A 26,597-nucleotide genomic window follows, 5' to 3' on the forward strand; every position below is an offset into this window, starting at 1 on the left:
CCTCTCCGGGCAGGCGTCTTCTTCTGGCTCAAAGACATAAGCAGCCTGTTCCGAAAAAGAGGCAGCGCTGCTTCAAAGACTGGCAGTGGGAAGCCCTAAGCAGCCGGTGACCCATTTGTGCACTGCCCTGAATCTGTCCTACCTGCTCCAGGTACGTGCAGGAGATTGCCTGATCTGCACTTAATTTTCCGGTTTTCTGGGCCTGCCCCAGAGCCACCATCAGTCTGGGCATCTTGATGCGTGACCGCACACGGCCTCATCTGCCAGCCCCCTGCATAGAGTTTGCTACATCTCCTACCTGGCTGGCAAAGGGCGGGCTCAGTAAGAGGAGGTACAATTGAACTCAGTCTCAACCCGGACATCCAGACTCATTCCCGGCTCTAATTATCACCTGCTGAAACAACAGCTGCCAAGCGCGAGGGAAAGCAAAGGAAAGTCAACCAGCTCTGTTGTTTCAGCTGCTTCATTTCGTATTATTCCTCCCTTCCCCCCCCCTCGGCAGCTCCCGCCCAGGGGACACTGCGGTGCCACAAACTTGCCTGCGTTGCTGCAGTGCGATCTTGCTTTGCATACTTCACTGTCAACAGGAAAGCAGGCTGGTCTCCTGGGCTACTGGTTGGCAAGTCAACACTGCAGGAGCGGGCGTGTGGGGGGGGAGCGAACAGAGAAGGGTTATCCGGGGGACAGAGCAAATAATTGGAGAGGCGAACAATGAATTTTAATGAAACCTCGGTGGGAAACAAGGGTGGGGAGCGGAGCTAATTGCGCAGAGCGAGATGGGGAGATTAGAATTCTTTTCGCACGGAAGATGGCGAGTCTCAGCACGAGGGGCGACGCGGAGACAGGCATCTCCGTGGGGAGGGTGGGAAAGGAGGGGCCATCTATAAGCTGGCGAGGAATACGCTAGGGAGCGGGTGACTGGTTATAAATGCCGTCTCTGCTGGGCACACCAGGCTGCCAGGGGGCCCAGACTCCGCTCTTGCTGATGGGGCACTCAGCGGGCGTTTGTGCAGAGCTGTCCATGGAGGCAAGGAGGCTGCCCCAGGGGTGGGCATAATACAGCTTCTGGGCCGTATCCGGCCTGCCTAACACTTGGATCCAGCCGGCAGGCTGCATCTAGCCCACACACTATTTATATCCTTGCATGTTGAATAGTAACAGAGAGGAAGCCGTGCTAGTCTAGACACTATCAAAACAAAAAGCTGTCAAGTAGCACTTTAAAGACTAGCAAAATAGTTTATTAGGTGATGAGCTTTCGTGGGACAGACCCACTTCTTCAGACCACAGCCAGACCAGACCAGACTCAATATTTAAGGCACAGAGAGCTCTTTGTGTCTTAAATATTGAGTCTGTTCTGGTCTGGCTGTGGTCTGAAGAAGTGGGTCTGTCCCACGAAAGCTCATCACCTAATAAACTATTTTGCTAGTCTTTAAAGTGCTACTTGACTGCTTTTTGTTTTGACTATTTATATCCCACTGCTTCACAGACAGGGGGCTCAGTGAGCTGGGAGGGGGGCATCAGCAGATTGGAGCAGGGTGCTGCTTGCGTGGTGAGCGGAGGGAGGGGGCGAGGACAGGCAACCCCTTGCTGCTACCGCAGCCCACAGCTGCTCATGATCCCATGTAAACCTCTCCCCTCCCATCCACAGGACAGCTGGGGCGGCTGCCACGGGGCCCGGGCAGGCCACCCTAGTTCGTCCTATGGACTGGGCGGCTCTCCTCGCTGTTACGGCACTGCCTGGCTGCCACCTGGGGTTCTTGCAGCTATTTAAAAACCCTGCAGCTCCCCAACCCCACCACTGCCCCAGCAGCACAGTGTAAATAATACGACGGCCATGAGTGGGATCCAGCCACAGGTGTATCTTGCCCGTCCCTGCAATAGACGGTGAGGTAATTTCATTAATTAGAAACGTGCAGCCCCTGGCAGCTTTCCAAAACTCACGGAGTGGCCCCTCTAGCCAAAATGATTGCCCACACCTGGGTTACACAAACAAATAGCTCAGCTGGGCCCTGCCGACTCCTCTGGCACTTTAACACAAGGGTCGCTAGCCCGGTGCGAGTTCCAAATGCAGATGGCTGGACTGGCGGCTTGTGGGCCCCAGGCACTGAGCTGTGCAAAGTGCCCAGGTTAAGTAAAAGGAAAGCACCCTGGGACTGCCACAGAGTGTGCTGGCACTGTGCTCTGGGGGGCCTACGGGCTGGCAGACTTCGCTCAGGGCTTGGCCAGGGACACCAATCGCACGGCAAGGGAGCTGATACCCAGGCCTGGATGCATATATCTCAAAGGCGGTGTTATTGGTTATTACCCCGGGAGCAGGTCATATATGGCGGGGCAGCTCTCGCCCCTTACGTTGGGGCTCTCTGGCACCACCTAGCCGTCTCTCCCACCCTCTCTGCCCGCTAGCTGTGGACTCCTCCCTAGGGGTGGAGCTACAAGTCTCAGCATTCTAACCGAAGGGCCAGCCTTTGTATTTTGGCCCGGGGTTCCCGACATGTTGCAAGGTTCAACCCCTTCCTAATGCTAGAGAAGAAAAGTTATTGCCCAGCTAGTTCCCTCAGACTTTGAATTCTTTGTGCTCTGGGGCTTGGCCTCCTACAGAGACAGCCACCCAGCACTTAATAGTCCTAGAGGAATGCCTGCAACATCCCTTCGTTGTGATACACGTGGGGAGAGCCATTCAGGAAGCTGAGCCAGTGAGTAACCCAGTGGTCTGCCCAGCCCAGTTACCTTAAGAGCAGCCCTGCTGCCAATGTGACAGAGACTGGTTGATTGGACAGGTTCCCCTGCCGGCCTGACAGCCCATCCACAAGAAAGAATCTTCTTAGCCTGTGAGATTTCAGAGAGGCTGAAAGACACATGCAGAGAGGAGGTTTAGCTGCATGCACAGTTGCACTGTTTCTGGTGCCCAGAGCAGCCAACCAAGTGCAACGGGCCCCTGGCTAACTATTTACAGAGAATCCCACCCCAGATATGAAGAACCTGGGATGAGAACACACACAGCTCTTTGCACCAGGAGAGCTCATAACTAGCCCTCCCACATCCAGCCCACCAAGCTGTTCATTGGTAACACTATTATTCCCTCGTTGTTGCCTAGGGGTTTTTATTTGTCAGTCAATCTCAAAGTACTTTAAACAGGTCAGGCTCATTATTCCCATTGTGCAGGTGGGAAAACTGAGGCACAGAGCCATGACAAGACTTGTCCAAGATCACCCAGGAGGCTAGCACTATAGCCAGGAATAGAAACCTGGTCTCCTGAGTCTCAGGAGCAGTGGAATTCAGTGTAGCCCACAGATTAAAAAGAGAATGGCACAATTTTTGATAGTAATAAACCATCTCTCCCTCTGGCATGGATTTGGTTTGCCAGATCTGTGGTTTTCAGACCAATTTAGCAGGCGCTTTAAGCACATGCGTAAGTTATTCCCTAGTTCAGTGTTAAACTTTTTGAGGCCACAGAGCACCAAACAATAATATTTTTAAATGCGGAGCATCTATGGAAATTTTCTTTAAAAAATTATCATCAGACCAAAAAAATTAAAAAAAAAAAAAGAAAATTAAACAGCAACATATGCAGCAAACACAAAATGAAGTAATTTAATCAAGTATCATAGCAGTGAAGAAGTAACATTGTAGCAGAGACTATATACTTGCACCCCATTTCATTGCTAGTTCCTATGCAGCACTGCACACCTGCGAGTTGTTCACAGAACAATACTATTCCACAGAATATAGTTTAAGAAACATTGCCAGAGATCATCTCAGAGGGGTAGCTGTGTCAGTCTGCACCGTCACAAAAAACAAGCAGTCCTGTAGCACCTTAAAGGCTAAAAGGTTTATTTATTAGGTAATGAGCTTTTGTGGGTAAGCTCATTATGTAATAAATAAAATTGTTAGTCTTTAAGGGGCTACAGGACAGCTTAGTCCCTAAAGAAAACCCATCAGCATCAACGTAGCTTAGCCAGAGTAAAAGTCTAAGACTTTGCAGGACTGGAATTTGAATTTGTTCTGATTCTTTTTAGCAGAACTTCTTCATAAAGACAAATCCAAACCAAAATAAATCTGGTGAGAAAGCTGAAATTTGGCAAAGGTGCCTTACAAAATATAAGAGGGGGACTAGATATCAATTTTTTTAAATGAAACAAGTCTGCTTTCAAATTCACCAAGTTCAGCACAAAAGATCACATTTTGTGTGAGAATTTCCACATTTACAAACCCAAATCAAACTATGCCAATCAAACCTATGCCACTTTGAAAAAATGGAACCCAAATAACAAGGCAGGTAAATAGAGCATCATCCCCCATTTACTGGTGGGCAGTCTAAGCTACTAAGGACAAGAGTTTCAGACTCCTCCAGGCACAAAAGCAGATTAAAAAAATGTACACGCACATTTGTGTATCTAAACTGTGTGCACATTTACCATAATTGCATAAGCAGATATGCTAAGTGTCCATGAAGTGACGAGAGAGACTGGAACTGATAACCATGCCACCATTTTTGCAGAAGGATGGGTCTGAAAATCTGGACCTAAGGGACCTGGTCAAGTTCTCACAAGTCAGCCTGCAACATCGCCATCACCATGTTGGTGCCGTGATATTAGAGACACAAAACAGGTGAGGCAATATCTTTTATTGGACCAATCAAGTCAGTGTCAGAACAAGGATTAGAAACTAGCTGTCTCTTGATTCTCAGGCCTATGCCTGAGCAGTAAACTATGGTATCTCCAGGAAAACAAAACAGCAGAAATGTAGCACTTTAAAGATTAACAAAATGATTCATTCAGTTATGAGCTTTGGTGTCCATCATTTTTGTTAAGCCTTTAAAGTGCTACATTTCTGCTGTTTTGTTTTGTTGGAGTGCAGACTAACACGGCTACCTCTCCGTACCGCCAGGAAAATCACTTAACAAAAGTTTCTTATCCTCAGAACAGCAATTGGAAAAGCTAAATCTTAAACACACCGGTAGTGTGCTAAAGCATGAGACTCAGATGTGGTCTGAGTACGCGGTACAAGAAATGTGCATGCAGCCTCTGTTTGGTTCATTCAAAGGGCTAGCTCCTGGCAGTCTTAGCTATTTGCATGTCAATACCTAATTGGGGTATGGTAATTGTGCATGCAAATTAGACACCCAACTGGATACATATTTGTGTAGCGTTTTAAAGGTTTTCTCTTTGAATAGACGAAGGTTTCATTAATGACACAGGGATGGGCTTTTTCACTGAGCGAGTATCATTTTCTCAGCCAAAGTCCTAGCCAGAAGGAGCAGTTTCAAACTCCAGGCCCGCAAGCAAGTCTGGAAAGTCCTTCCTGCATCAGTTTCAACCAGGTGCAGGCCTTAAGATGCCTGACTCCATTTTTCAACCAGTAAGGCTAATGGGCTGGCTCGTACTGCTGCCTTTCAATCATTCATTACACAAAGAAATAGGCTTTGACAGGGAATAAGCCACACAACCACCAACGTTGTGGGTCATCTGTGCAGGAGAATGGAATGTAAGGTCAAGGCACAAAAGTGGGGGGCCAATAGACTGTGTGTTCGGCCCAGCTGCAAGACTTTGGGGATGGCAGCTGCACAGCAGTAGCAAAGGTCCTTGAACAGTGGACTGTACACAACAGATCAGCTGCACCTGCCTTCACTGGGTGACAAGAACAGCCCAGATTTCACTCGCCACAGCAGTGGGTTAGTGAAAACAGGGGACATGTCCTCATGCAGCTAAAAACGCGTTGTGGGACTAGCTGCGCAGTGCAAGCTAAGCTAGAAGGCAGGCCTGGAAAGCTCTAACAGCCTTACAGGCATTACCTGTGTCCACACATCCCCCTCCCTGTGCCCCTGCACTCACCGGAAGCAGCAGGTGGGGGCGGAGCAGGGGAAGGGGCGGAGCATGGGTGGGGAGTAGAGGGGCATGGCAGAGCCTGAGCATGGAGAGCGTGAGACATGGGCTGGGGCGGGGAGGGAGCAGGGGAGAGGGCACGTTGCTCTTAACCCCCCGGCACCCTCATCAGTCGCCTTTGCACCCTCCCTGTCGCCGCCGGTAGCACCTTTCCAGCATTACCTCTTTGTCCCTTCCTTTATGTTCATGGACAATTGCAGTTACCTCTAGGCAGCTACCCCGGTGCAGCTGTCCCAGCCAACATCAGGAATGGGAGACATGGGCACCAGTGCCCTGGGGTTAACCTTGACTAGATATCCCAGTGTGCTTATTTGGGGGTCAGATTGGCTTTTGCCTCAGGCACTGTCTCAGCCTAGAAGGCTGGGTGCTGTGATTACAGGTCACACACGGAACAGAGTCCATTACATTCTGTTCCCCAGCTCTGCTGAAGCACTGCACACCCTGCAGTTTATAATAAGGACGCGGGACAATGTCTCTTTTCATCACAGGCGACATGGAGCAAGTAACACCAAAGCACTGCAGGGGGCAGGTGAACCCCTGAACTGAACAGGTTGTTACGAAGGCTGCCGTCAGAGACACAATTGCTGAGTATCCAGCTGGGTCTCTTTTTATGTGCAAAGGTTTTTTTAAATGATGCCTTGCAGACACCGATAGCTTCAGCTTAGGGGGGCGGGGGTGAGAGGGTCTTATTCCCATTTCTCAGATGAGCAAGCAGAGCAGGTGGGGCAAGATCAATGGGGTCGTCGATGACTTGTCATGCCAGGTGCTTATCCTGAGACAAAGAGATGTTAAGCAGCAACCGATCCTCTTGAGTGGGACTCATGAGGGAAAAGACAGGGTTCTGGGTGTCTTGCATTGGGTGCCTAAAACTGGAGCCACCCAGAACCTGTGTTCCCTCTATTTTTCTCCCCCCGCATGTGGAATTAATTTTGTTATGTGCACTAAAGCATGTGTGATGTGCACCACCAGTAGAAACATATGCTGCCCACTGTGAATGCTCTGCTAATCAGCTGGTCAGGACCTGATCCTCCACGGGGTGGGGGACGCCCAGGTGCTCAGCTTGCAGGGAACGCGGCCCACAACAAGAGGCTGCTTTTGAACATTTCATCCGACGCGACTCGCCTGATGCAACGGAGGGAACTGGGGCAACGCCAGGATCAGAGCGGAGGAACTGCTAGCTCCTGTGCTCTCACACTGTCTGTCTATGAGCCATGGGGGCCTTTAGACGGACGTAACTGGCGGCACGCTCCTTAGTGCAAAATAACACCTGTTCAGTCCTTTTCCTGGAGATCTGCAGGATCCCTCCTTGTTAAGAGCAGGCCTGTGGAGCATAAATGTCAGAGCAAAGCAGGCAGTCTGAGTGGAGCCCATTGCCATACAAGGATTCATTAGCCCTGCTTGAGTGCTTAGCAGAACAGGTATTCAGCTCTGCGTGGTGCTGTGGGTGGAAGCAGCTGGGGACCTATGGCAGCTCAACAGAAATATGAAAATTCACAGAGACGTGTTTTCAGCTGAGAAGCAAAAGAAAATCACCACAGGGAAACCAAAGCTCTGGCCAACAGTGAATCTCACCTGGGCTATTCAGCTGCACCTGGGGGTTCACAACAGGGACTGGCCATAGCCACGTCCCCTCGGCATTGGAGAACTGCAGGAACATCTCGTAAAATATGGGCTCGGGGACTCTCCTCAGCAGGTTGGACACCTGCACGGTGCACTGTGAAGGAAAAGCCAGGTGCTGCGTGACTCCCTCGATCAGATGCAGCTTTGTCTGCACAGCAGAGACTGGCTCTATTTTCAGAGGCAAGAGACGCGGTGATTTCCACTAACATTTACAGCCTGGGACTTGGGGGATATTCATCCACTTAGATTAAGCACTGGTCTCTTTGGAAAAATTGGGCCCCCAAAGCAAAAGTCTCCACTCCTCTCTGGTTCAGCTTGCTGAGACTCATTCCCCACCCTGGGAATTCAGGGACACAGGGAACAGATAAACAACCCACCCAAGGCCCCAGAGGGAACCAGTGTCAAAGCAATGACTAGTACTGGCCTCCAGCCACGAATGTATTATATAACAGTGTCTGACTGTAAAACGCCATGAACAGATTGAGCACTATTTCAAAAAACACCAGCCTCAGGGGGCAGAGGGGTCTTTGCATTGGCTCCAGGGAGGAAAATAAACTCTTAGCGTTTTATCCAGCAACACAGTGACTTATAACGGAGTTTTATTGCAATGCCTCCATGCAATTACTGCTGCCAACAAGCAGTCTAGCCCCAGCAGCAGCACCCAGCTGCTAGTTCAGCACATCGCAGGGGGGTTAGGAAATGGCAAGGGAGACACAAGTGTAACTCACAGACTGCTGGTAGGATGTCCCGAAGGAGTAAGCAGCATCAAGTGCCTTCTGACGGTCTGTACACAGCTGTCGGGGGGGCGAGAAAAGGCACTGAGACCAGGCAGCGGTGTAATGCACCAGAAAGTCCCAACTCCGCTGCCCCTCGAGCTACTGCCATGAGACCACTGGCCCTGTGTAGGCGCCATGCTCAGCAGAGGAGCAGCCCCCGAGCCACAGCCTGCATGCCATGGGTGGGGGGTGGAGCTTCCCAGCAGTGTTAAGACGTGGGGTGTACAGGGACCAAGCAGCCTTCCCCCATCTTCTGGCCCACGCAGGGTTGTTCCTGGCTGTAGATTTTATCCAGCTTTATCTAGTTTTTGACGTTCCAGGCAACGGCACTTCCGCCACCACAACGCAAGGAGTGCACCAGGACAGTCAACCCCTGCTTGCATCCCATTACTTCCGATATAGCACCTACTCCTGTAGTGCCCGAGTGGCTCCTGAGCCTTTTACTGACTTTATCCCCACTGCCCCTCGATGCGAGGCGGGGCTGGGCTTTAGTCCCATTTCACAGGTGGGAACTGAGACGGAGACAATTGCACTGGCCGTCTGTGGTGGAGGCCAGACTTGAATCCAGCTTGCTAAGTCCTAGATTGCTGTCCTAGCCACTACATCATGCTTCCTCTCTACGGTAACTTCAGTTCTCTTCTAGATAAACTCCTCTGTCCCATCCTAACCAACCCCTCCAGCTCCTGCCCCCCCGATTAGTGTCAGTGTAACCCACGCACCTAGGGATGGGGTTCGCTCGCCCATGTAGGGACACCTAGACCATTGACACAGGGAAAGAATGTCTCCCCTACAGCCTTAGCTGAGAACCAGGTGGCTTTTAGCTCACCCCAGGGAGGCTCCTGCACTGAGCTCCAGAGGTCCCTGGTTTGAGTCCACCTGCGGGCGGTTACGTCAACACTGCTCAACGGCTGCTCTCACATGCCCCGTAGCCAGACCAGACATGTGTGTACTTGTGACCCACACTCAGCAGTGAGACTTTCCAGCCCCCGGATTGCTTTGTTGCTTCTCCAATTTGTCATCAGTAACTCTAGCCATTACATCTGAAGACAGCCTCTTCCTCCTCCTGCCAGCGGTGTGCAGCCTCAGCCCCCTACAACTCTGCCATCCTGCCATCCCACTCCAGACTGGGAACTGTCTAATTTACTGCCCACTGTCACTCCTGCTGCTACAACCGTGCTTTTTGGGTTTGTCCCTCCCATTAATACCTATTCCATGCTCTTAACCTCTGTTAGGCTATAAGGTGCCACAGAACTTCTTGTTGTTTTTTTAACCTCTCCAGGCCCCTTTGGGTTATGTCTCTGAGTTGGTTGCAGTTTCTCCTAATTTAATATGACCTGCAATTCCCATGATCATGCTGATTACTCTCCCTTCGAAGCCTCTAACACATCAGCCCTTACAATGCCCACGAAACACGTCCCCACAATGTGATATTTTTTTATATCCCGGTTTGGTTCGTCAGCCACCTGGTTCCCCAGGTCCCTACTCACACCCCAGTCAATTTGGATTAAGATGGCCAGCAGGTGTCATGCAGGGATTATTACATGGTTGCAGAGACCTAATGGTTCAAAAGGGGACCACAGTTCTGCTCATGCTGGGGGGATCAGACTAAACTAAAGTAGCCCCTCCAGCTTTCCCGGTTCTAGCATTGAGTCACACCAAAAGAAAATAAAATTAACTCACCTGCAAAGTGCCGCCTGTCACATCCTCCCAGCCTAAGAAGTTTCCTCCGGCATCGTACTTCACAAGCTTAAAATTGAGCTGTTCAGGGCAAGAAAGATGAAGAGAATCATCAAGAACCAAACTTTGCAGGAGAGTTTGGCAAGTCTAAGGTTTTTCCATGCCTAAATGCAAGCCCATTTCACTTAGAGCACACGTCATTTTAGCTAAGTGACAGTTAACCAGGGAGCTAGTTCTTAGCTCCCAGTTCAGCTTCCTAGGTAAACTAATTTTAGAGGAGCACAGGCTCCTGCAAAGAGGCGAATTATGTAAGAACAGTCAAACTGGGTCTATCTGTCTCAGTACCCTGTCGTCTGATGGTGGCCACTGCCACATGCTCCAGAGGGAACAGACAGAACAATAATTATCAAGCGATCACCCTGTTGCCCATTCCCAGGTTCTGGAAACTTGAGTTGGTTGAGCCTCTGCATGGACACCAAACAAGACCGGGAACAGGTACAATACTGCAAACACAGCAGTTTAGGTTGCTAGTGAACACAGTGGCTCTGAAAGATGGCAGGAACAGGCCTAGTGTGTGTAATTTCTTGTCTTTTCATTTCTGTACACCACTCCGTCATCTGCATGTCCATGCATCAGCTGTGATTTACCTTGGAGGTCGTCCCAAAGGAAAGCGAAGGCAGTCCTGTGTTGCTATAGAACAGCTTTGGAAGGTTCTGGCTTCTGAAAAGAAAAACCAAATCATATTTCTCCATTAAACAGACACGTACATAAGCTCCAGAGTATTCAAAATAGTGATAAGCGAAACAACCTCCGGGTCTCCCCAGCACTCTGGATTGTCAGGAGTTTGCTGATTTTTAAATTATCTGGGGCTAACCTAGTTGACTGAGTCTCAGCCTGTCCAACTCCTTGCCAATGTAGGAATTCACCAGCAGGACTTTCACTCAGCCTTCATCCAGCCTCTCACCTCTAGGGCACCCTTTTAAATCTAGAGCGGGGGGGGTGGTCAGCAACCCCCCCAGCACAGGTGCCAAGAATGGCACACAAGCCGATTTTCATTGGCACGTGAGGCAGGAGCTCACCCTCACCCCTCCTCCCCCATGCAGCTGGGAGCTTGCTTAAAGCCAGGCCGCTTGTGGATTAACAAAAGGCCAGATAATGCCCCCAACCCGCACCTAAGCGGTGAAGTGCTGCATCTCCATTGACTTATTAACAAAGCTGTTGTAGGTAGGATTCTTAGTGACTTTAAAGGTGTCATCAGCAGTCGAACTGTACATAGAGGTCACAAGGTCTAACGTCGGCCCTCCGCCTTGGAAAGGCTGTTGACCCCTGAATTCTAGAGGATGCCAGTAGAGACCAGGATCTGTTAGTTTCCGATGGCTGTTTGGGGAGTGAACAGGTCTGATGTCCTCACATCCATATGTGAGGGGGCTGATCTGGACACCTAATTGTCAATTGTGCTGGCATCCCCAGCAGAGACACCTGTGCCTGAACCATGAACTACCTCCTCTTGCCCTTGTGCTGGTACCTTCTAGGTTGAGGTCAGCATTGATTGAGGCAGGGGAGGATAATACAATAGCAGAGGAGCTTCCATTGCCAATTATAGCCCAAACACAAATCCCATGCACAGCTGGCACAAGGAGGGAAATGACCCCCCCAGCCCACCCCAGAGTCTCTGCATGATCCCGCCCATGAGGGGGGCTGCAGCTGCTGGCTTCAGTGCATTTCCTGCCCTACTAGCTTGTCACGTCAGTCAGCGGGACTCACTTAGCCTTTGCATAGAGGTCATAGGCCCTGGTTTCCAAGGAGAAGGCGTTCAAAATGACAGCGTTGGTTAAGAGCTCGCAGGCAGTCAGGTTGCAGGAGTTCTAGGGAGAATGCAAACAGGGCAGGGTTGGAGCTAGGGAACGAGGTGTGATTTATCCCAGCACAGTCCCTAATGCTGGCATGGTTACAGCTAGCCCCCTTCCCCTGTGGGAATAGCTGCCCTATGAGCACCTTTCACCACTAGAGCACCAGCCACATGGTACTGGAGTGGATGAGGCCTTAATCCTGCAGCTTCGGTCTCAGTGGCTTTGGTTTTGCGTTAAAGCAAAGAAACTCTCCACACGAGAGAGGAATATGCACCTGCCCTCCAGAGTTCCTCCAGCATCTCCAGTCCCTGCCCGGCCCCTCTACTGGCAGATTCCATCATGCAATAGAGAGCCCCTGAACAACAGAATCCTAGCTACAAACCCTCTCTTAGGTAACCACACAGCCAGAGTAGCCAAGCGCCCCACAGTATTTGCCCTCATAGCACAGTGGGAAGAAGTATCCTTATTCCTGCAGGCACAGAGCAACGAAGGCAATTTGCCCAAAGTCACATAGAAAGTCGGTGGCAAAAATCACGTAGAAAGTCTGTGGTAAAGGAGGGAAATGACCCCCCTGCACTCACTCCATCCCTGACTCCTCTGCCAGCTTCCCAATCACTAGACCCGCCGTCTCCTCAGATGGGCGAGGCAATAGCTCAAGCAGGTAGAGGTAATGTTACTTACATTACAAGCCAGAAAACTGCCATCAAGGAATGTGGTCTCCCAGAGTGAGGTGGACTGCCAGGAACTCTGTATGGAAGAGAACATTCTGGATGAAGAAGGGCTGGGATAACACCATGGATCTGTCTACATCTCTTTCACAACCGTGACGTGGTGTCAACAGGCACAAGCTGGCATTGGTCTGGTTTGATCGGTTAACGCTACCCAAGCAGCAGCTGTAGCATAGGTGACACAGAAGCCACTGGGCTACCTACTCTGGGAGGTGGGTGGGACCCACAGCCAGTGCTGCCTCTGGGCTGCCAGGACGTCACAGCTGTTGTTGCTGGAGCTAGCTGGAGCCAAGTTAGCGCCAGCGTGTCATCCACCAGGGTGAGTTTGAAGGCGATGGATAAGATCTAGAAATGCAAAGCGCTTAGCTTAGGAGCGAAGCTGAGCGGCTTGAAAAACGTGTGTATTCAGCAGCATGTTGTACGGATGTGAGACATGACTGATAATGAAAGATGCAAAGAAAAGGATATTGGCATTCAAGAGGAGTTGTTATCGAAAGATCCTGAGAATAGGATGGATGCGGAAGGTCACCGAGGAGGAATTATATAGGAAGATGCAGCTGAAAGAGAACCTGCTGCAGAATGGAAGCTACAACTAGTCAGGCTTATCTGCAGAATGAACGACAAGCGAAAAGTCAAGACCCTGGTAGTCAGCATAATGGGCAGTTCGACTGGGAGAGGCAGACCCCACAGAGAATGGGGCAAGGATATAGCAGATTGGTGCGGAGCTAGTCTACAGAAACTAAGCCAGGCTGCACTGGACAGGGAAAGCCAGAAGACAATCGCGAGGGAGACATCGGCCCCCAACCGGCATTGAGCCCACGGTTGTTGATGCTGATGTCATCTCCGCATGTTGGCGACACGCCTAGGATCGCAGCACAGGCACACGGCCCAGCCGGCGGCCGATCTGCACCTACACAAGCACTGCACTCTGCCGCATGGTCTGTCACGTTCCTCCTGCTTGCGCAGATACAGCGCATGCCTGCAAAAGAGAGGTGCGTCAGTGGCTGCGGAAGGCGGGAGCTGGAGTTCCCAGGTTCCCGCCCAATCGGCTCTGGGAGGGCCCAACGGTGGCGAAAGCAGCTGAAGTTGGAGCCTGACACTGCTCAGGCCTTGGTAGGCCACACGCACCTGCGGTATGTGTGAGGGCCGGGGGGCGGGGCGGGCCTAGAGCTGTGCAGAGCTCTACCAACGGCATCACGCCACCCCGGCATTCAGCCTCCAGCCAGGCTTACCTACAGGGGCGACTGGGGAGGTAGATGCCGAGGGAGGCACTGGCTGTATGCCCCTGCCCCTGCCTATGCCCAACCCTCCTTCCTGCCCCCACCCACAGCACCAAGAGTGGTGTGGGAGCAGTGCGAACGGGGACGTTGGCGCTGCTAGAGGGCCGCCCTGCACTCACTAAAGGCGGAACTGGGCTGACAGTGAGGGGGCAAGGCAGAGGACCCCCCCCACACACATCGCCTTTGGTTACCAACTGGCTCATCGCACAAAACCGCCTACCCCCACCCCTTCCCTGAGGCCCCACCCCTTCTCCAAGACTCCACCCACCAAACTCCACCCCCTCCCTCGCGCCCCCCAACCTCACCCACCGTCCCCAGGCCAGGGCAGGGTTTTGGGGTGCCCGGGGAAGTGAGGGTTCTGGGTTGGGGGCCAAGGGTTTCGAGGGGGGGGGGCTCAGAGCTGGGGCAGCATATGGAGCCCTGTAACTGCCCCTGTGCATGGAGTCCACATGGACATGCTGACTGCTGCCAGGAGCTGCACGTAGCAAGGGCAGGCACGGGAGGCAACCTTCCGCTGCTGCCCACAGGTAATCCCTGACCCTGGCTAGTTGGAGGAGGGGAAGGGGGTAGAGTGGGGAAGGTGCAGGGCCTGCGGCAGGCGCGGGCAAGGGATTGCCTGGCACCCTGTGCCTGGGGCAGTGGGGAGGGGGCAGAAGAGTGCTCAGGGGGCTCAAAGTGGAGCAAGGGGTCAGGGCTCAGGCTTATCTGAGCAACTCCCTGTTCGGGACAAAGAAGGAGCCCCGTCCCCCCCAGCTGTCCTGGGCAGCTCATTGCAGGTGTTCTGTGGGGAGGGGCTCCTTTCTGGGGAGAGATCTCTCTCTGCCATAGTTTGCAGCCCCTGCCCTGGGGCCAATGGGCAACTGCACAGCTTAGGGGGAACGTGGCTGGCAAGCCGACCTCCCACTGGCAGAGACAATACAGACTGAGGGGCATTGGCCAGAATAGCGTAAGGAACACTGGGCTGGGCTGGCTTCAGTTCCGCCACCCTCAAGGCTCTTGCACCAATGTGGGGCAGAAATGCTCCGCTAGTGGCTCAGGCCGGTTTTCCATTGCATGAGTGGGTTTTAAAGCAAATGAGACAAGCCCCAGTTGCACCATGCAGCTCTGGGGTTCCAAATCTCCTCTCCAATCTGAGAGCTCAGAGCTGGGGTTGGCCCACTCCAAAGCCAGGGCCCCACTGTGAAATTCACCACCCAAGTTTGTGGGGTGTATGAGGATCAGGACCAATCTTAGATCAAGCGTTTTCCAGGCATTCATCATCGCCAGCTCCCACTCACCATCTGGGCTTTTCACCAGGGGCTCCCCGCACTGGCTGCACTGAAACATCTCGGTGTCGAGGAACTGTCTGGGGCCGCAGGTCCCTGGTGGGGTAGTGTCGCTCTCCATTTGGGCAGAGCAGCAGAGAGGATACAGCAGCCAGGCGCAGAGCAAAACAAAGCTTGCTAAAAAGAGAGACATTTTAACAGAGCTCCAGCAGATGCCTACAGGGTTTCCTTCTGAAGCTCTTTGCCTCTTGCCGCCTGGCTGTGTACCTAACAGCATCCATGGTTACCAGTGCAGGCTGCTTGCGTTACACAACAGAAAACTGGCTTCATTCAAGCATCTACCTGTGGTAACTGAAACTACAGCTGAGCTGTCCCTCTTCTGTGAGTGCAGAAGGGAGCCCAGGCACTGGACCTACCAAGAGAAGGACAATCATATCTTTGGGCTTGGAGGGGGTCAAGAAGAGCAATGCAATTTGCACTGCTAAACAGGGATGCAACTAGCACAATGCCCTGGTAACAGGTGCCTTGGGACAGACACACAGTGCAACAGCTGACATTGTAGGATCCTAACAGGGCAAGTCATGGTGGGTTACAGGAGGCAACTTTAATAAAATGGCAAAGAAAAAAAATCTGTGGCTGCCTTGCCCCTTTCTTAGAACCTGTTTTTGCTTGTCATGGGGAGGAGCAGAATATCTCCCCTCTAAACGGTCTGGTCTCTGGCTTCAAATGTCCCGTTAATTTCCAGGTAGGGTAGTTTATGCTTATGATTCCTCTCTGTCAGAAGGAAGGTTGGAGGCTGCTGGACTATGATTCTTTGAACCAGTGGGGGAAGTCAGAGGAAGTTAGGGGTCAGAAGAATACGCGGTGGTCAGTTTCAGAAAGGAACAGTTGCCTCTTTAAAACATCTGCCAGTCTGCAGAGCTAGCAGTCAGTTTATTTTCACAGCTGCAGCAGCTGTAAGAGAAGAGGACACACACACACACACACACACACACACACACACACACACCCACCCCTCCCTCTCTCCTGGAGACTTTATTTTTGTTCTTTCTTATTTTTCATTCACCTAAGACAGTGTTTCTGAAAGTGTGGCATGCATACCTCCCGTGGTACGTGAAAGGATTTCAAGGGGTACACGGCAGAAAATAAATTACTAAAACTCAGGAGATAAGCCCTGGAACAGCACCGGCAGAGGGGATATACAGATAAAGCTGAAATCCTGAAAGGGGTACACGAATGTTTTAAGTTTGGAAAATACTGATCTAAGAATTAGGTCGGGTCTGAATGAAGGTGCACACGCCACTTTATATGTATTGCGGCATGAGTGGCAAGGTAGACAACAGAGGTGGAAATAGCATTTAAAGCCTCGTGAAACAGGATAGTAATGCACAGAGAAGCCAATACAAAGGAAGAGCTAAATTCAGAGTGGCACCATGAGAAAGTAAAGGGTTAGGAATAAATTCACTGATTCTGCCTTGCTCAGAGGTACTCTTATACCTCTAATTCATACATGAATAGCATTTACCATATTAACATCTCCTTCAGGAGGCTCTTAAACATTTAGAATCTGGAAAGGTGAGGACCATGATGCCTATCAAAATTCTCTCCCCCGCCCAGCACACACACCCCCAAGTCACTGGGCTTCGCAGGCTAAACAGAGGCATGTGCTCTATTTTGTTCATAAAGGTCCTGAAGCCTCCCTGTTTACCAGATACCTGGCCAAATTAATTCTTGCCCTCATGCCAAACATAGCCAGTGGTGCGGTACCAGATGTCTACTTGACCCAGCGTTGTCGCTGCTGACTCAAATGATGCACGTTTGCTGAGATCCAGGCCTTTGCCCAATGCTGGAAGTACAGACTTGCAATTCTCCTAGCAAACACGTGGTGGGGTTACAAACCCATGAACACAGCACAGCCGGCAGCTCCACTACAGTGCTCTGGATTTTGCTGGGCTTCCTTATCCAGCCAGAATGAGGAGCTTCGTCAAAAGCCTGCATCCCCTGTTCCATATCAAATAGCCATAAACAAAGTCCTTTGAGGGTCTCATGGGATCTGTTCTTGCTCTGAGTGGATTAGGGTTTTAGTGTTCCCTGTAAGCTGAGCACTTAGGCAGCCCCCGGGGGAGATTCAGATGCCGCCCAGCTGATTAACAGAATGCCCACAGCAGGCAGCTTGTGTTTCTGTTGGTGGGGCACATTCACACACACACCTGGCTGCATGTAAAATTTATTCCACTCATGCATGGGAAAAACTAGAGGACCCCTGGCTGGGAGGTTGGTAAGGTCTGGGAATGCCAGGGTCACTTGCCAAGAGTGAGTCTCTTACTGTCAGGGGTATCTCCCAAACCCGTTCAGTATTTACTAATGCCATTGCACTGAGGAAGTACGCGCCCATTGCACAGTGAGAAAAAAGACTACCGGAGAAGGGAAGGCGATGGTGCCAGCTCTTGGGCATTGCTGTTTGGGTTGACTGGAGGCCTCAAACACAGTGACGCTCACTCATGCGATGCATGGTCCCTTGCCCCAACCTCATTATAAACAGTTTTCCACCAACTATAAGGAAAAGCGTGAGCCAGTGCACAGGGTGTCAGGCAATTTGGAAGCTAACCCTGGCTCTGCCCTGGACCCAGTAGGCAGATCTCAGACAGTCAATGGTATCACTATAAAGGGTGCATGCGCGCACACGCACGCACACGCAGAGTAGGCAACAGCCCCTGCCCTGCAGAGCTTGCAAGCTGGACCAAACAGAAAAAAAGTGAGCAAAAGGAGTCTTTTCATCCTCATTTTACAGATGGAGAAACTGAGGCATGGTATTCCGTGACCGGCGCAAGGTCACGCGTGGACTCTGCAGCTGGGACAGGCACTGAAGCCAGATCATCTGGCACCCAGTCCAACCAACAGGATTTCCTGTTCACAGTGTGTAAGCAGCTAATACCTCAAGGGGTCGGCCTGAGTAAGGCTATACAGCGGGAGCCTGGGCATCAACGCACAGCAGGCCACAGGGCCATCCATGCTGTGAATGACCTGTCAGCCGTCATGGGGCGTGATTTCAGGCTTCCTAATATGGGAGTGCCATGGTTCTGTCTTTAAGAATCTTTGCTTTTCCTTTCACAGTGCTCGTGTCTTTGGGTCTTGGCAAGCAAAGCAGCTGGCTTGAAGGGGAAGCCTGACTCTGTACCAACATCCCCTGCCAGGAAATTGAACAGATAGTACTAGAGATATTATAGGGCATGCAGGGCCATCCCTAGTGATGCTGCTGCCCCATGGCCCACAAGCCAGCAGGTGGGGTGGGGGGGGCGGGGGGAGTGCTCAGGGCTCCAGGGACAGAAGCAGGGCAGGGCGGTAGCAGGGGTGGACTCTGACCCTGCTCTCATTGGGAGCAGAAGGAAGCAAAGTGACCTGGCCCCAGCTGCTCCACTCGCCTGATGTCACTGGGGGCGGGAGCCTGGGAAAAGGGTAGAACTGCCCTCGCACACACTGTTGGTTGGAAATGGAGCAGGAGCCGTGGGAATTGAGTGGTTTGGGGCTGGGTCATTTCACTTCCCACCATGACTGGGGACGGAGGTGGGGGGGAAACCCCTGCTGCAGACACCAGACCCCTGTTAGTTCCCTGGGCTGCCCTCAAGCACACAGCTTACTGGGGACACTGGTACCCACCAAGTCAGGCTAGATTTGAACTGCTGTGAAGTGCAGAACTCCTGTTCCTATTGGAAACTGTCTTCCCATATTATATGGCCCCATCATGCAGAGAAAAGAACAAGCTCCATCAGGTGCCTGGGCCCAAAGGCGCACTAAACCTGGGGACTGAAATGGCTTGAAAAGGGAATCTCATGCTCAGTTTTGTTCTCACCTATTGTCTATGCAAAGTGGCATCTGAGAACCAACTTTCTTGGTGAGGGAAGACGTGGCGCATATATGGAAATGATATAGAAATAGATTTGGAGGGCGAGATGTGAACACACTAGTCACTGCACAGACACAGGAGTTTTTACAAAACCCAAAAGTCCATTATTCTGTGTTAAGATGCAAACAGATTCCCACTGAAGAACTGCTTTTGAAAAAACACAGCAAAGAACAACACCCTGGGGCTTCTACACAACCCAGTGTCCCCCGTGGGGCCTTCAGACCGTTCTCAACAAGATTTAATGCAAAATAAATCCGGCTTTGCAGCCTAGACAGCTCCAGGGCAAATGCTCCCGTTTTGAAAAGGCGCAACAACATTAACGCTCGTAAAAAGTAGGTCAGCACAGAGAGAGGCGGGAAAGGGAACTGATAGAATGAGATCTGGGGAAATATGGCAAAGAATCAGATGGGAAAAGCGGGGAGGTGGGAACTTTGCATTTTCATGCACTCATATTATTACAAAACCTAAAACTTTCGCCATATAGTCACGTATGTGCAACATAAAAGACAGTTGATTGGGGAGAGGGAAATTAAAGACAATTTATTCCAATCCCTCATCACAGTCCAAACCAGGCAGACATTATTTAACCCCGACCAACTTCAGTCTTCAAATATTCTCAAACAAACCCTTAAACCAGTGACACAGACTGAGGCGTGGGAACTGTAACTGGCTCTTTAAGGGGTCCCCCGTGGCACTTTGCAGCATCGGACATCAAAAATGGTCATTTGAATATTAACGCATCTAAGCTATTGACCAGTCAGGATGCTTTTACTGAGTTTTTAACCTATCAATGAATTCATATGACCGGCACTGATAGAGAGGCACCTACCCTGTCCAGTGGCTGGCAGGATGGAGAGCCCAGTCTCCAGCTGGCCACTGTTTTCTTGCTGTGGCTGCCCCCAGTGGTCACTCTGCAGTATTGCTGTTCCCCATGCTCATTCCTCCCAAGGGTAAGTCTGACATCCTTCCTCTCTGTGCCCCTCCATGTTCAGGAAAACCACCGGATTCCAGGCACTTCCCAGTTTCCTGGCACATTCAAATATTGACCTTGCTTTAAGTTCCGGTACGAGGAAGCTGCATACACCCAAATTTGGTGGTCCTACCACTTATGCCTTAGGAGTTCTTGAATAAATGGACTCAAAGACAGACTCAAACATATATAGACATATCTTTATATTTATATAAAGAGTAAAATACAGCATTTGGAACCCCAATAGAAGCAACAAACATATATTGTGACATGGGGCAATACACAAACATTTTCTTTGCATTTGCATTAGGTTTTTTTTTTAATTTTTCTTTTTTTAGAAAAAATACACGTGCAAATAACAGGTTTTCACTGCTAAACTTTTCTAGTGTTGGAAGAAAACAACTCAGGAAGGAAAAAAAATGGAGAGAGATTGAGACCAAACATACTGTAGGCTACCCTTTGATAACCATCTGCTACCAGCAAAAGAGGCGTGGGGTGGGGGAAGTTCACTGCTGGAGAGGCCCACGTTTGGCAATTCACAGCAGAATAAAATTCTAAGTGCAGACCACCTCTCCATAGCAGCAATTCCTCTTCAAACAACACAGCTGTGGGCTAATCCATCCCATACCAGCAATTCTTGGGAAAGTGAGACAACCATCAAATTTCACTGCAACATTCCAAGCCAGCTTCCCTGGGCGTGCACACAGTTCTCGTTGGCCTGGCTTTTGCCCAAGTTCAGACCCACCTGTAGGCAGTTATGGATAAGGACGTTCCCTGGAGTCCACTGGGGGTTAGCTACAAAAAATAACACGGACAATGAAGATGCTCAGCAACCAAACACACTTCACAGTGAGTGGATTGACCCGAATGTAGTCTCACAGATCAGAACCCTTCTCATTCTCCCTCAGCCAGTTGTATTAATTCCTCCCCTGCCTCAAGGGGTCTCAAAGGGGAAAACCAGGCCAACTTGTCAAACGTTCTCCCCCAAGTTGAGCGCTGTCTTGGCACTAATGTCACCTTGGCAGAGGGCTGCTCTCCCTGGCAAGCCATGACAATGGGTTTTTGCCCCTTCTCCTGCATCTCCAAGAGACCCGGAGCACAATCTGAAAGTGGCTTTCCCGCGGCCTTTCCCGCAGGCAGCACAGAGGGGATTTTAGAAGAGACCTCACCACTCCCCTGCCCCCACTCATCACTAGGGGTAACCTTGCTCAGACATATAAGGCTGAGCTTATGCCGAAGACACTGACATATACCAGTCAATTCTACTTCGTTCTGGAGGGTAGCTCAGGGAAGGAAAAGCTTTAGAGCAAAGTTCATTTCTGAAGCCTTCAGTCTCAGGGTTATTATTATTTCTAAACAGCTGCTAATTGTGATAAGACTGGTAATTACATGGAAGGTTTGAATCAGCTGATGAACTTTACCCCCTTTTCTTCTTCAGATCTCCTTCCTGAGCGTGACCTCCAGCCCCATACATTATAATCCTCCTCTTACCATACGAGGTGCTGTTGGAAAGGTGAGGATATTAATATATGGTGCTGACCTGAGGGGCTGGAAATTACCCCCAAGAAGCAGATCTGAAGAAGACGGGGTGAACTCCATCCACTAAGACAACTGCTGGGCAAGGTCATTGGGACACAGGGTTCTGAGCCAGCCACGCACTTACATACATATGCGTGCAACGTGAAGCGTCACATGCTTAGTTTTGCATATGGCTGCACTGCTTCACCGACCCTGGCTCATGCAGTTAAGGAGTCAAGACCTCTTTCAGATCCAGGTGGCCAGGCCACAGACAGTGGTCTCCTAACTTCTGTAGGGAACCAGGCCTCTCTCCTGGGTGGACAGTGTCTGCTTCCAATCTGACCGCAGGCAAGGAGACAACCTACGTGTCCATGTGCTGGAGAGGAGATATAGACTCACGCGTCTGGCTGGCCATTGGTCACGGATAGCCACTGGATCTGGGGTGTCTGCCGCTTTTACAAGAGGGGACAAGGGCCTTGCACAGCTGGCATGATTCCCCTCATACTTCTCCTTGGATGGGTCACTGAACGGTGTCAAGTTTCCAGGGAGCCGTGAATCCCCTGGCTCTCCCACATCCCACAGGAGAGACTTTGCAAGAGAGCAGAGAACAGGACTACATGCTCTATACTCCCAGGAGGAGCTTCTAGCACTAAGCAGCTCCAACCTGAAAGGAACGGATAAGACAGGACTGCAAGAGTGGATAAATGTAATTGGCAACTTGGGTGTGGGTGCCACGGGAGTTAGCTACACAGCTTGGGTAGAGAGGGAAAACTCGGTGAGAGGGGATCATGGAGGGCTTTACTGCCTGGGTCTACTCAGCTGCTCCAACTTGTTTGCTATTTTAAGAACACTGCAATCCCCCCGAAGCACGTTCTTCTTAGGCTGCTCTGGGATCGCACTCATTTGCACTTAGTTGCAGCTTCTGCCTTTTAATCCAGGACTGAACCATGGAGTTTTCCTATTTCACACCATGATGGCCAACGCATCTCGGCAGTGAGCGACTGACAACCCCACCACACCAAGCCTGGCATGGCTCAGAAGAGGCCGATTTATTGCATGTGCAATCTGCAGGAAAGGGAGCGCCTGCCCCAGGAATTGTAACGCACACACGATTTGGTCACATGCCCCACACCAAACATTGCTGTGTCTCTTGACGCTCCAAGAAGACTTTAGTGCTTTTACAAACATCTAAGGAGAACATTCTGTTTTTCATTTCCTGAGCATCGGTCTAAGATTACTGGCTTGCTTTGGGGCCTAGGAAGAATCACGCTGGACAATTAAAAATCTCAACACAACTGGGAACATTCACAGAGGTTACTCACAATGTTAAATACCATTCTACAGATCTAGTAAGTTACATCACAGGGCCAGCAAGTCAAGAGGCTGCATTAAAACAAAACCTGCTACACTATGAATCTTACAGGAGGTGATCAAAAGCACAGAGCAATCTTGGGCGAGCATCCCTCGAAAAGCAGACTCGTAAACACAGACGTTGGCAATGGTAATACTTTTGAAGACAGACGATGCACTGAACACAAGATGGTCACCTGAACACCACAACACACGAAGCATCTCATTTTCCAAAGTACGCCACGACACAGTTTCTACTGTAAGTCAGCAAGGGCTAGGCTGGAGACACTCGTCTGACAGCCAGAGCTTGTGAAAGGGCTCAGAGTTGCTTGCTCTTTGTATCTCCCTACGCTGTACTCCACAGCCTTTAACACTGGCTCCTGAATTACACTCCCACAGGAAAGATAATCCTGTTTCCTTGGCATAGGGCTTCTCGAGAAGTCATCCCAGCACTGAGCTCTAAGGTCCCTGAGTTTTGCTACAAGGTTCCCATTTTTATCTAGCTGTTGATCCCCTCCCACAAATAAAGGCTTTATAAAGTGAAGCCCCCTTTTAAAATCGCTGGCATCATACGTGGATAATTCTAGCTACTTCAATCCTCTTCAAACACTTGACATCCAAGATTCGCTGAAGCACGATGCACACTGTGCTGGTAGCAAGGGCCCCAGAAAGAAATGAAAGCCTGTTTAATCTGCTCTGCTGATTACAATATATCCAGGGAAACAGGAGCTGCTCCAGGCCAGAAGTAAGATGCGTATTTACACAGGGCCATTTCAGGATGGCTCACGAAGCTGATTGGTGCCGGAGGAGTCAGGAAGGAGAGGGGAGGATGATTAGGTTTGAGGAAAGATAATAGGATTAATATTTCCCTTCCACTTGGAACAAGACCAATGTGATTTGTAGCATGGCACTGAGGAAGCGCAGAGACCAAGTGACTCACTAATGGAGGCATGCAGGTTGCACATGACCCAGAAGTGGCATTTAACAGGATAGCTACACGTGCAGCTGTCTGATTTGCTACGACAAACTAACTGGTGGCTGGAAGTGGGGGATAACAGGAGAACTAAATGGCTTTTCTTTTGGACTGGGAAAATTCAGAAGGACAAATCAGGCTCCAATTGCTTTTGGTGGGCCTCCTTGCCCAGCAACTGATGGCCAAGTTCGCCCCCATCTCGCGTCCCAGATATCATCGCCACAAAATATACTCCGGAGCTCCACGAGAACCTCAGGGCAAGGGGGTGAAGCTCCAGAGAAGCCAATAGGCACCACGGCTGACCGTCTCCTGGTCAGGAAGACACCACCTGGAGGATTCTCAGAGGAGGCAATTTAGAACCCACAAGGAGAAATGCAGAAGAGAGGGGTCCCCCCCCGCCGCCACCCCCAGCTGCTGCTCTGCAGACTCTGCTGAACAGAATGAAGTAAAATAAACCCTCCCCTCCTTTCTCCAGCTGTGGACCATGGCAGATTCCCACAAATAAGGCTGCCACTAGTCTATCAAGCTTCCTAAGGGTATTCCTTTATTTGCCCTCATGCCAAGAGGTCCATATTTCACCTGCTTTCCATTGGCGTGACTACAACCAAGTTCTCAAAGGGTCACCTTGGAAGGCCTTTTGTATTGAAGGAGGGAGCTTGCAAGCCTGGCACAGCATGTCTGACTGCAGCAGAAGGGTCTGCATGAGTTTCTATCTCTGCCTATCACCCAGACCAGGCGTGACCTTTTCAGCGAGACAAGGAAACGCCAGTTGGCACAAAATCAGACTGCCGACATCAAAGATGCTGCAGCCACTCCAAGATCAACACCCCCCCACCCCCGCAGTCCCATCTGCTCAGGTTGCGTCACTGACGAATCCTCCCCGGCCCCAGCCCCAACAATGGAAGCAATCAGCTTTTCCTTTGAAGGGCTGTGCAAACTGCAAGCACGTCTGCCCAGCTCGCTGCAGAACAGCGGTGCCATTCTCAAGGATGGGTCTTAGCATGGCAGCACAAAACCAAACACCTGGTGCAGCTGCCGCGGATGTACTTTCAATGCACCACACGCTATAGGGGTACAGTCCTTGACTTCTGAGCTGGAGGAAAGGGGCTGAGAGTCCTGTTCTCACCTGGATTAGCCCCTGGCTACCAAGCTTCTAAAGGAACAAGCACCCAGCGCCGCCATATCATTCCCTCCCTTTGCCCTCCCCTCCCCACATGCCTTGGCTACAGAATCTTTTGACCTCATCAGCTGTTAGCTACTGAAGCAGTCACACCAGGAAACAAAGTTCTCAGCAGCATGGCCAGCGGAAGGCATGCCTGGGATACAGCGATATCATCCCTCCCCACTCCGAGCCCACACAAGCACACGGGGATCTTGGGCAGTTACTCCATTTTACAGACAAAAGCACCTCTTGGAATACTCGACTCAGACAATACAACGGAGCTCTGGGGGACAGGAGCCTCTGGAACGGGTTGCTTTTGTTTGAGCTCCTATTTCTATGGGCTGCACGGCCCAGCTCTATGGTTTGCTGACAAACATGCAGGTTTATTGCGGTGGTTTTAGGTAGCCCATCTTCAGCTGCGAGTGGTCTCGGGGGAGGCGTGCTCCCGCTTCGCACCCACCCCCGTTGACGTTCCTCTCTGCACGCCGGGGGAAGGCCAGACGTGCTACTCGGCTGCCATTTGCTCAATGTGATCGCTAAGCAGCTTGTTTTGCTCTGCAACGCAAAGAGAAAGTGAGACTGTGAGGCCAGGGTTGGTCATTCGGGTAAGACGAAATGAGAGAAAGGGGCAGGTGCTGTTCCCAGGTCACAGGTGGCTCTTTAAATAAATCAAGGCTGTGACACTCAGCTGGCAAGACACCAGCATTTGGGTTTTTATTTGGTTTAGAAGCTACTGGATGGTGAATTTCCCCGAGCGAGTCTTGAGCTATAAACTGACCAGCCCTGCCCAGAGGCCGACTGGAAGTGGGTGTGCGATGGTATCTCTCCATGGTAAACAGCCCAACTACATTTATTGACCAGCGTGCTACGGATCTAACGCCACTGAAACCAAGGGTTTAGTGCCCATTTGCGCCTGCTTTGAGAGGGGAGGGGGAATCTGTCCCTATTTACTCCAATGAAGCTGCAGTGTTCCACACCCACAGGGAACCTGGGTCTATTAACTTCACTGGCACGATAGCAATTGACCCAGATGGGGATTTGGCCCCACTGATTCCAATGGAATTGACATCAACTCCGAATCGGACCATCCTGCACGTTAAGAAACTGGAGCCAAGCACTGCAGACCATGTTGGCGAAAATAAGTAAAATCTGGAGTGTGCCCTAGACTAGGAGACACCAATACCCTTATCCGGGACTACTCGGTGTATCTCAGAGGTGCACCAACTCTCCCAGCATGCGCCTGTCTCTGGGAAGGAGGCTATCTCGGAAAACCGTAACCTTCCCTGCCTCCTTCCCACCAGCACGTTCTCCTCCCTCCAGGAGCTGGTGCTGGGCTCAAGGTACAGCCCCCGTGCCTGTCCTACCTTCGTCCAGGTTGCCGATCACAGCCTGCTTCTTCAGAAAGTCGTTGCAGAGCTTCTTACTCAGGCCAAACGCCAACATATTGTGAGTGAATGTGCTGGGGAAGAGGATACATATGATACAGGCACTGCAGGGAGTCACCTGCTGAGCCCCCAGGGCCCTACTCTCACCTGTGCCCAGGTAGGAAGTCACCACTTCCCCTTCACTACACTAGACAGCTGGGCTGACCCTAACCCCAGAGCTCACCTTTGGAACAGTGTGTGGTGGGCGTACCTTGCCC

The 26,597-nt window shown here is 51.0% G+C and overlaps 2 protein-coding genes across 6 annotated transcripts in view; both read right to left on the bottom strand.

The window, feature by feature from the left end:
• LOC142020577 (meckelin-like) overlaps positions 1-15,271 on the bottom strand; it is a 39,087-nt gene extending 23,816 nt beyond the window's left edge. Inside the window, exons 1-10 of the mRNA XM_075008566.1 lie at positions 15,091-15,271; positions 13,448-13,512; positions 12,487-12,552; positions 11,720-11,820; positions 10,603-10,675; positions 9,959-10,036; positions 8,231-8,296; positions 7,455-7,596; positions 2,728-2,845; positions 540-630 (exon numbers count right to left, since the gene is read on the bottom strand). Coding sequence (XP_074864667.1) covers positions 540-630; positions 2,728-2,845; positions 7,455-7,596; positions 8,231-8,296; positions 9,959-10,036; positions 10,603-10,675; positions 11,720-11,820; positions 12,487-12,552; positions 13,448-13,512; positions 15,091-15,271 — 981 coding nt within the window. The remainder of the gene's footprint in view (positions 1-539; positions 631-2,727; positions 2,846-7,454; positions 7,597-8,230; positions 8,297-9,958; positions 10,037-10,602; positions 10,676-11,719; positions 11,821-12,486; positions 12,553-13,447; positions 13,513-15,090) is intronic.
• A 4,860-nt stretch (positions 15,272-20,131) lies between these two features.
• The window catches only part of KIAA0513 (KIAA0513 ortholog), a 78,690-nt gene continuing 72,224 nt past the window's right edge, over positions 20,132-26,597 (bottom strand). For all 5 annotated transcript variants that reach the window (XM_075008958.1, XM_075008959.1, XM_075008962.1 and 2 more), the window contains 2 exons: positions 26,320-26,414; positions 20,132-25,510 (listed from right to left, as the gene is read on the bottom strand). In XM_075008958.1, coding sequence (XP_074865059.1) covers positions 25,461-25,510; positions 26,320-26,414 — 145 coding nt within the window. In that variant the 3' untranslated portion in view covers positions 20,132-25,460. The remainder of the gene's footprint in view (positions 25,511-26,319; positions 26,415-26,597) is intronic.

The sequence above is a fragment of the Carettochelys insculpta genome, chromosome 14 (genome assembly GCF_033958435.1).
Source record: "Carettochelys insculpta isolate YL-2023 chromosome 14, ASM3395843v1, whole genome shotgun sequence".
NCBI classification, from domain to species: Eukaryota; Metazoa; Chordata; order Testudines; family Carettochelyidae; genus Carettochelys; species Carettochelys insculpta.